The 8,752-nt window shown below is 51.7% G+C and overlaps 1 protein-coding gene across 1 annotated transcript in view; it reads left to right on the top strand.

Moving 5' to 3' along the window:
- Nucleotides 1-8,527, top strand: part of TBX5 (T-box 5) — a 39,649-nt gene extending 31,122 nt beyond the window's left edge. Inside the window, exon 7 of the mRNA XM_009995672.1 lies at nucleotides 7,944-8,527. Coding sequence (XP_009993974.1) covers nucleotides 7,944-8,527 — 584 coding nt within the window. The remainder of the gene's footprint in view (nucleotides 1-7,943) is intronic.
- Nucleotides 8,528-8,752: the final 225 nt, after the last annotated feature.

Raw genomic sequence — 8,752 nt, 5'->3', positions numbered from 1 at the left:
GCCGAGGTGCAGGAACACTTGCAGGACTCACGGAGGGAAAACCTCAGATCAGCTCCATTCCAGACACTCAGAAGAAAACAGGGAATTTCCAGGGCTGAATGCAACCCCAAGGGGTGAGCAGGAGGTGGTTACTGCCTGTCCCTGCCCCCCTTCCTCAGGATTTGTTCTTCATTGCCCAGGAAATGTACCAGGAACCAGCACGTGACGTGACATCTGAATGTACCAATAATTCCTCCAGCCTGCTGTCCCCACAGCAGATCCCTTCCTGCTTCCCTGCATGGTCCTTATTTTTAGTAACATAACCCCAGGGCACTGGGATGTGCAGTGTAGACACAAGGTCTCAGGGAGCAGCTGCTGGGAAGGGCTGGCAGATGGGGCAGGAGGACAGCTGGAAATGATCTCTCCCATCCTTGGTGAAGCCCTTGGATGTTGTAAGAGCAGGTGTGTGAGGTACAGGTAGATAAGCAAAATGAAACGTGTTGATGGATCTTCCATTTTCCTGGTGTGAGATGAAGCCAGACAAGGGAGATCAGGGGCATCATTTTCTGCCCCTTCCAGCTGACCAGGAGACCCTCGTGCTATCAGAGTCAATCGAAGCTGTGATTTGGGATGGTGCTGCTAGACTGGAGCTGTAAGGTGGGGAATAAGGAGCTGCAGAGGCCTCCTGGAGTGTCCCTTAAGGTCAGAGATGGGTTGTGTGGCCCTTGCTTAACCCTGTGCTGGACTTGGGGCTTTGGGTCACATCTGGGCTGCTGCAAAACCCCCACTTTTGGCACTGGAAAGGTCTCATTTGCTCTTGTGTCCCTCAGCCTGTGATCCCTCCTGGGTGCTCCTCTGCCCTGGGAGCTGAGCTGTCACCACTCCTCTTCCCCTTGGCAAAAACTAACCCAAACCAAGCTGGCCCAAAAAAGCAACCAACCCCTTTGGCCTAAGCACATTCCCCCACCCCCTCCCCACCCCAGGGCAATTCATCATTCTCTTCCCCCTTGGGAAAGGTGATAAGGAATCAACAGAGGTTTCCTTCCAGTTTTGGGATGCCCGCTAAGTGGTGTCTCCATGGGTGGTTTCCCTCAAGCCCCCAATTATCTCACTTCCTCTTATTGTCACAAAAGAGACGACTATCTGCTCTGGAATAAGCTCCCCAGCCCCTTTTTGGCCTTCTTGGCCCTCGCAGGGGACAGATCAAGCCAGTCCTTGTCTGTGGGGCTGATGGCCCCTCATTATCTCCTCAATGCCTTGAGTGGCACAAGCAGTTAAGGGCCTTTTATCAAAGCCGCCAAACCTTTCATCAAAGAGAAACAATGTCCTGCCTGATACCACCACCTTCTTCCCTGGAGCTGGAGGTCTCAGGAGCTTGAGCTTCTTGCTTTTCCTCCCTGTGCCTTTTCCACACCAACCCCCCCTCCCCAAACCCCTCCCCACGCCTCCAGTAAATCGAAAACAGCCACCAGGGCTTCAAGAAAAGAAACACCAAGTTAATGGGAACCAGAGAGCCAAGAGCAGCTGCCAAGGAGCTCTTTGCAAAGTGAAATGGATTTTAAAAAAAGGGGGGGGAAAAAAAGGAGAAAAAGTGAAAGATGAAGTCACTAGAGCTGAACAGTTCTGTTCAGCTCCATCAGAATGTGACCCAAGGTTTCCTCTCAGACTGAATGTGGCACTTTCTTCTAACGAGGATCTTCCTTAAACTTAGGAAAACCACCTGACCTGTGATGCTCCTCTTTTTCCCTCCTTTCCCAGCCTCTCATTTCTAAGTGAAACATTAAGCTTTCCTCCCTTGCTCTCCTGCTTTCCTGCAGGACTCTGGCCAAGCCTTAGCATCTCCAAAGAAGGAGAGTGTGGTCACTCCTGCAGCATCTCTGTCTGCTCCCTGGGCTGGAAGGGTTCTGGATTTTGTTGGACCATCATCTGCCCAAACATTGACTCATCCTCAGCCAGTTTAGGATTTATCTCCAGCTGATTATTTCCTTCCCCAAAAAAGCTGGATAAGTGCTGGCAGGGGCAGAGGGCAATTCAACTGGGTTTTGAGACCAGCTGGTGGCTGTATCTTCTGCAGCAAATGTCACCCCTGCTTTCCAGGATAACCTCTCAGATATGGCTCCTTCCAGCTTTGACATCTCCTGATGTCTCTGTTTAATCAGGAGGTCAAGTCTTGGTTTAAGCTGGGTTGTGAATGGGTCTGGGTTGGAGCAACGTGAAGGCACCGTGGTCAACTTCTCCTTCCTTGGTGACCTCAGGCAAAGCTTTGGCTCAGTGGTTGGCAGTGTTGTTCTTAGCTGGCAGGTCAAGATGGATTCACCCTGGAGATCTGATATGGAGCTACATTAGGGGAGAGCAGTGGGGCTGTGAGGGGATCTTATCTCTGAAGGCTCCTCTCTTCCAGGGAGCTGATCTTCTTCTGGATGAGGGGAGGACACATCCCAGAGCTCCAAATCTGACAGTTCCTGGTGTGTGGGTGGGAGTGTGGGGTGGCACCGTGGGGAATGACCCCAGGGTGGTGCAGTGGGGCTGCTACTCCCAGCACCTTCTGCACATGCTGAAGGCTGGGGAGCAACAATCCTCAAGGTGAGAATCATCCTGCCTTGAACTCCAGCTCCACACTGAGGTTGCTGGTGGCCTCTACCAAAGAGCCTGACCTTGAGAGGATAGATTCACTCCCATCCTGTCTCCTACCAACGAGGAGCTTCAGTTCTTCAGGTGGATTTTTAGGTTGCAACAAATACCAGTTAGAACATTGCCTTTTTTTTCTGGTTGTTTTCCACCTCTCCCTCTCTCATTGTTGTGTTTGGAGAAGCCCAAGAGGGCTTTCCCAGCAGGCAACTTGCTTTCTGGCTTTCATTTTAGCCCCAAGTCCCAGTTAGGGCACTGGGGCTTGTTTTCCCTGGTGTTATCCTCTCCCTCAGACTTCCTGGGAACTGAAAAGCCATCTCACTGAACCTCTGCTCCCTCCCAGCCCTTACACAATCTCAACCACTTGGCAGATGGTTGGGATGCTTGTGATGCTGAACAGGAGGCAACTGGAACAGCCTCTCTCCCTGGGGAGGTTACACAAGTTGTCATCTTGGCACTCTGAGGACCAAGAGGGATGTGGCAGAATCCACTGGCTCTGACTAGAGCTTGTCCTTCAGCTTGGACATGACCTTGCTCACGGAGAAGAATGTGTCCTTCATCTCCTTCCTGCTCTGTTGAGGTGGGTGGAGACACAGCAGTGCCTTCCCCCTTCTCCACAAGGATGTGGATGGACCTTTTCACTGATTTCTCCCTTATTCCACCCAGTTTTTTCTTTCCCTCAAGAAGAAAAGTCCAGTATGGGATGTCTTCTTGGAGGCCATGCTGCTCATCCTGCTGAGGTTAGGAGATGCAGTGAGTTAGCCAAGCCTTGAGCAGCCAGAGGTGTTTGCAGCTTGGGTAGATGCAGTGGAGCCCACTCTAAGGTGGCTGCTGGGTGAAGGAGAACCTGTGTTCATGGTGGGGAGATATTTAGTGGGGTGGTGTGCACCCAGCTTTTGCTGGGCAGCCATGGTCCTTGTAGCTTCAGCAGCTTCATGTGAGCATCTCCCTCTCCCCCCAGGAGCCTCCTGGGCCTCTGCAGGCAGTGCTGGCACCTCCCTGCCTCTGGAAGAGGTTCCAGCTCTTGCTGTTGGGTTCTCTCTGCCCCACAAGGCACCTTCTCCTGCAATGCAGCACAAATCTACTGCAAACCATGGGATTGCTGAAATACCCAGCGTGTCTTGGGTGCCGTGTCTCAGGATAGAGGTCTTCTTTGCCCTTGAGGGATGTTCATTTTGGCTGAATCCATCTTTTTCCTTCTTGGCCAGCCCCTGTGTCAGCCTTGTGCACTGGTGGTGGCCATTCAGGCTGGTGCTAGATCCATCCTAGACACCACACTGGATGAAACAACAGTCTGGGTGACAATCACCCATTGTGTGTCCCTCACAAAGTCAGGATGAACCTACTGAAATGTCCTGGAATGGAGGGTGAGCTTTAAAACCAGTCGGGTCTCCTTCTTCATTGTCTTCTGTCCCAGGGAACTGATTGTCAGGAGTTGGAAAGGAGCTTTCCAGCAGGGGAAGAGGTGAAGTTCAGAGATCTTACATGTTTGCATTTCATTCTGGAGGGCCCTAATCTTGGAATTGGGAAAATTCCATTTAAAAAGCCATTTGTGTGGTATTTACAACCCAGCTGGATGTAGTAAATACCGGAAATCTTGGAACTGCTGCTGCTCTTGCTCGAGCTCCTTCATGAGATAGATCATCAAATTCCTTGTGAGGGAGCCAGTTCCCACCCCATCCTGCAGGCTCCGTTTTCCTTGGATTCACTTTGGAGCAGCTTCTCCTAAGCTCTGGCAGCTTCTCCTGCTTGGCAGATCCTTTTGCTCAATGTTTGAGGTTTGCTCAGTACCAAAGGGGCTGGGCACAAGAGCTGATGGTCACCTGTGGCTTCCAAGAATAGCAACAAAGGTGGAGGAAGGTCAGCATCCCCCAGGAAGGTCAGCATCCCCCAGGGAAGGTCAGCATCCCCCAGGAAGGTCAGCATCCCCCAGGGAAGGTCAGCATCTCCCAGGAAGGTCAGCACCCCCCAAAGGTGCCCAGCACCTCCCAGGGCTCAGTAGCAATAGAATGAGGATGATTAAGTGCTACCAGAGAGCCAACATCAAGAAACAAATCCAGAGCAGACCAGGCAGTTGTCACCCACGTCCTGCTTACTCTGATGCTGAGGAGGTGAGAGGACCTTCAGGAAGAGGATTATGGCCTTGGGACACACTGTGCTGGCTCTGGGGCAGGTGGGGATGGCTCTAAACTGCAGCTCTGAGTGAGAGCTCTGTTGGACTCTTCCTCCTTTTGCCATCCTCTTATTCCAAGATGTCCCCTTCCCACCCCCAGATCTGCTCCACAGACACTTCACGTGCTCTGTGCTGGCTCTGGTCTCCTCTGTGAGAAGTGGTGGGACAAGGCCAGATCAGATTAGGGACCAGTGTAAATTCATCATCTGGCACAAGCTGAGGACCTCTGGTCTGCATCATCCTATCTGATGATGAAGATGGACTGTTGTCTTCACTCTCCAGCCCTTTGAGGCTACATAGATGGGAAAAGCAACATGAAGAGGGGCCATAGGACAGGCAGAAGTGCTAGGACAGGCTAGGACCCTTCACCAACCACTGGGTCCTCTTTGGAGATGGCTGTGGTGTCCCCATACATCATGAAATCTGAAGTGGTGGTGCCCTTTCCATACAGGACACCAGTGAGCTTGGCTCTGGAGAGACCAGTAGAAGGATGATGAGAACTTACAGAAGAAGACAGGGGCACTTCTAGGCTTTCCACTGAGATTCTGGTTGGTTTTGGTTCTTCTCTTCACCTGTGATGAGTTCTGGAAGCAAATGGGGACCCAGCTCTGCTTGGCTGGGCTGGAGAAGGCAGCAGAATGTCTGGGCTGGCTGAAAAATAAAAAAGCAGCAACCTCAAGCTGTAAAGTCAGGAGAGTTTTGACACAAAGGAAAAAAGCAGAGTTTGACTGGTTTGTGTGGTAGATTTAGAAAAAATAAAAAAGAATAAATAAATGAAAATATCATTAAAATAAACAGTCAAACCCCAAGCCAATGAGTCCTGATGCCAGCAGAGTTTAATGCTGAAAACTTTATTAGCAGAACAATGCTTGGTTTTACAAGACATTGTTTTTCCACCCTAGTGTTCTGATTACTCACTGGTGGGTTAGGGATCCAAAACTTTTGGGCTGGCTGTAAAAAAACCAACCAACTCAGGCTGTTCTTCCATGTGTCTCTCCTGTGATAGACCCGTGCTCAGGAGGGAGCTGAGACCTTTGCTCCCAGCTTTTGTCTTTCAGGGAGCTACATCCTCTCCACTGCTCCTTATAAAATCATCAAATCCCAGACTGGTTTGGGTTGGAAAAAACCTTCAAGATCATCTAGTCCCAACCCCCTGCATGGGCAGGGACACCTCCCACCAGCCCAGGCTGCTCCAAGCCACTTCCAACCTGCCCTTCAACACTGCCAGGGGGGTGAAGTGAACCTGAGGAGGATGAAGGGGACTGATGTACTTCTGCATCTCCCTGCTTATTGGTTCAGCCATTTCAAGGCTGTGATTGCACCACTTGCTCATCCCATCCTAATTTCTGTCCCTACTTAAGAACAGGCAGAGGTGGAAGAGAAGAACTTGGTTCTCAGGGCTCTGCACTGCTGGGGCTGAGGAGCTGGGCTTTGCTGTTGGGTGGCAACAAGGGTGGAATGAGACTGGGGGTCTCCAGCTGCTGTTACAAAGCCAGAAGACACTAAGGGGAAGGTCCCCATGATGGGTACCTGCTGTTTCCTGGGCTTGTTGGCCCAAGATGACTGGCAGTGGTTCTTGCTGGAGCTGGCAGACACCTGAGTGGGAGGAAGAGGTTATTTTACAAGCAGAGTGGGTGCAGGTGCCAGGAGAAAACCCGTGGCTGTTTATAGCAAGGAGGATACGTGCCTGTGTGTGTTTACAAGAACCAAAAGGTCCTTCACTGCACTTCTGCACCTTCTGAAGTGAGGCAAGGCCACTCTTGGAGACCGTCCCCATTGCAGGTGCTTCCTGGGGGGGGGTGGGGGACACACACAGATGCTTTTATTCCTCTTCTTTGTCAAATTATGTATTTGCTCTCTTTGTATTTGGGGGGGTGAAACAAAAATCACAGCTTGGAAACAACGTGGGTTGGGAAAAATTGGGAAAAGGCCCAATTCCTTGCAGTGTCCTTTCAAATTTGACCCCTGGTGAAAGGGCTGCAGCCAAGAGGGGCTTCAAACCAAGTGGGATGTTCTCCTGCCTGCACCAGGGATCTTTTTCTTGAGGCAGCTGCAAAGTTAATCTGGGTCAAAATGAGCTCCCCTTCCCTTGCCTCGTTGTCCTTAAAAATCTCTTGGTGAAGTTCTTGTCCCTGGGAACTCTGCCACCCATTCCAGCAGGGCTGGATTTCATTTGATGACCCTGCACTGAAGAAAGAAGCTGGGCATTCATGCCTTCTTTTTGTCTCACCCTGGAGATTTCACCTAAATTGTTTATCTCCTTCTCTCCCTTGGCCCGGGCTGTTTGCAGGAAACAAAGGGCTCTGCAAACTGCTCCTTGTTGTTTCTAGCTGGGAAATTGGCTTTTCTTTTTGGTCCTGTTGCCCTTGGCTCCAGCACACGCAGCCCTGAGTGGATTCATGTGCTGAAGTTGGAGGCTGGGAAGCTCCAGATCTGTTTGTCTCTGCTGTGTCATCTCTGATGCTCTCCTGGGTGGGGGGGGATTTGTGGTGTGAGTTCTGGTTGTGTCTCTTTTGTTGCCACAATATGGAATTGCAAAGGATTTTTAGTGAACAGTTCTGAGGTTCTCAGCTGGGAGTGGGGAGCCTGGTGAGGTGTATCCAGTGGGAAGATGTTGCTCCTCTGGTCAAGGTGCAGGCAGCAGAGAGGAGATGAGGGGTTTGGTGGTATTGGGGGTAACTTGGGGGGTATCACCAAGCAAGTTAAGCCTCAGGGTGTCTCCAGCACCTTCCAGCTTTGTTTTTTCTCCTGGAGTTCTTAGCTAATCCCCAGTCCAGCAGATAGGAACAAGTGCAAGACTTGGTTTCAGCAGGTTGGCTTCAGATGGTTTCCAAGGAAGGGGATGTGGATTTCGTAGAATTCCAGACTGGTTTGGGTTGGAAGAGACCATAAAGATGATCTAGTCCAACCCCCTGCATGGGCAGGGACACCTCCCACCAGCCCAGGCTGCTCCAAGCCCCATCCAACCTGCCCTTCAACACTGCCAGGGATGGGGCAGCCACAGCTTCCCTGGGCAACCTGGGCCAGGCTCTCACCACCCTCACAGCACAGGGTCTGGACCAGCTCTGTGCCCCCGTGTCCTTGTCAAAACAGCTTGTGGAGGGGGTGGGACGTTCACCCGAGGGCTGCTGTTCACTACCAGAAGTTGTTTCTCTCCCACCAGACGAGGAATGTTCCACCACCGAGCATCCTTACAAGAAGCCCTACATGGAAACTTCTCCAGCAGAAGAGGACCCTTTCTACAGGCCCAGTTACCCCCAGCAGCAGGGACTGAACACCTCATACAGGACTGAATCAGCCCAACGCCAAGCCTGCATGTACGCCAGCTCCGCTCCCCCCACGGACCCCGTGCCCAGCCTAGAAGACATCAGCTGCAACACGTGGCCCAACGTGCCCTCCTACAGCAGTTGCACAGTGTCTGCCATGCAACCCATGGACAGGTTACCCTACCAACACTTCTCAGCCCACTTCACCTCAGGGCCGCTCATGCCCCGGCTCAGCAGCGTGGCCAACCACACCTCCCCCCAGCTTGGAGACACCCACAGCATGTTCCAGCACCAAAGCTCTGTCTCTCACCAACCCATCGTCAGGCAGTGTGGACCTCAAACTGGCATCCAGTCCCCTCCCAGCAGCTTGCAGCCTGCAGAGTTCCTCTATTCCCACGGAGTGCCTCGAACCCTTTCACCCCACCAGTACCACCCAGTCCACGGAGTGGGGATGGTGCCAGAGTGGAGTGAGAACAGCTAACGGGGGGGAGGGGGGAAGAAGCACCAGTTTTGGGGGTGAAGTGGGAAAGAAGGGGTGGGAGGGGGGAAACAAAACAAAAAAAAAGGAAGAAATAAAAAAAAAAAAAAAGAGAAAATCAACCAAAAAAAAATGGGGGGAAAAAAAAGGGGAAGGGAAGAGATGAGGGGAAAAAAAAAAAAAAGACCCTGTTGATGATAAAAGGATTTTGGGAGGCTCCTTGAACTG

The sequence above is a fragment of the Chaetura pelagica genome, unplaced genomic scaffold (genome assembly GCF_000747805.2).
Source record: "Chaetura pelagica isolate M959 unplaced genomic scaffold, ChaPel_1.0 scaffold254, whole genome shotgun sequence".
Lineage (NCBI taxonomy): Eukaryota > Metazoa > Chordata > Aves > Apodiformes > Apodidae > Chaetura > Chaetura pelagica.
The sequence above is the reverse complement of the archived record's forward strand: the minus strand, read 5'-3'. Positions and strand labels throughout refer to the sequence as shown.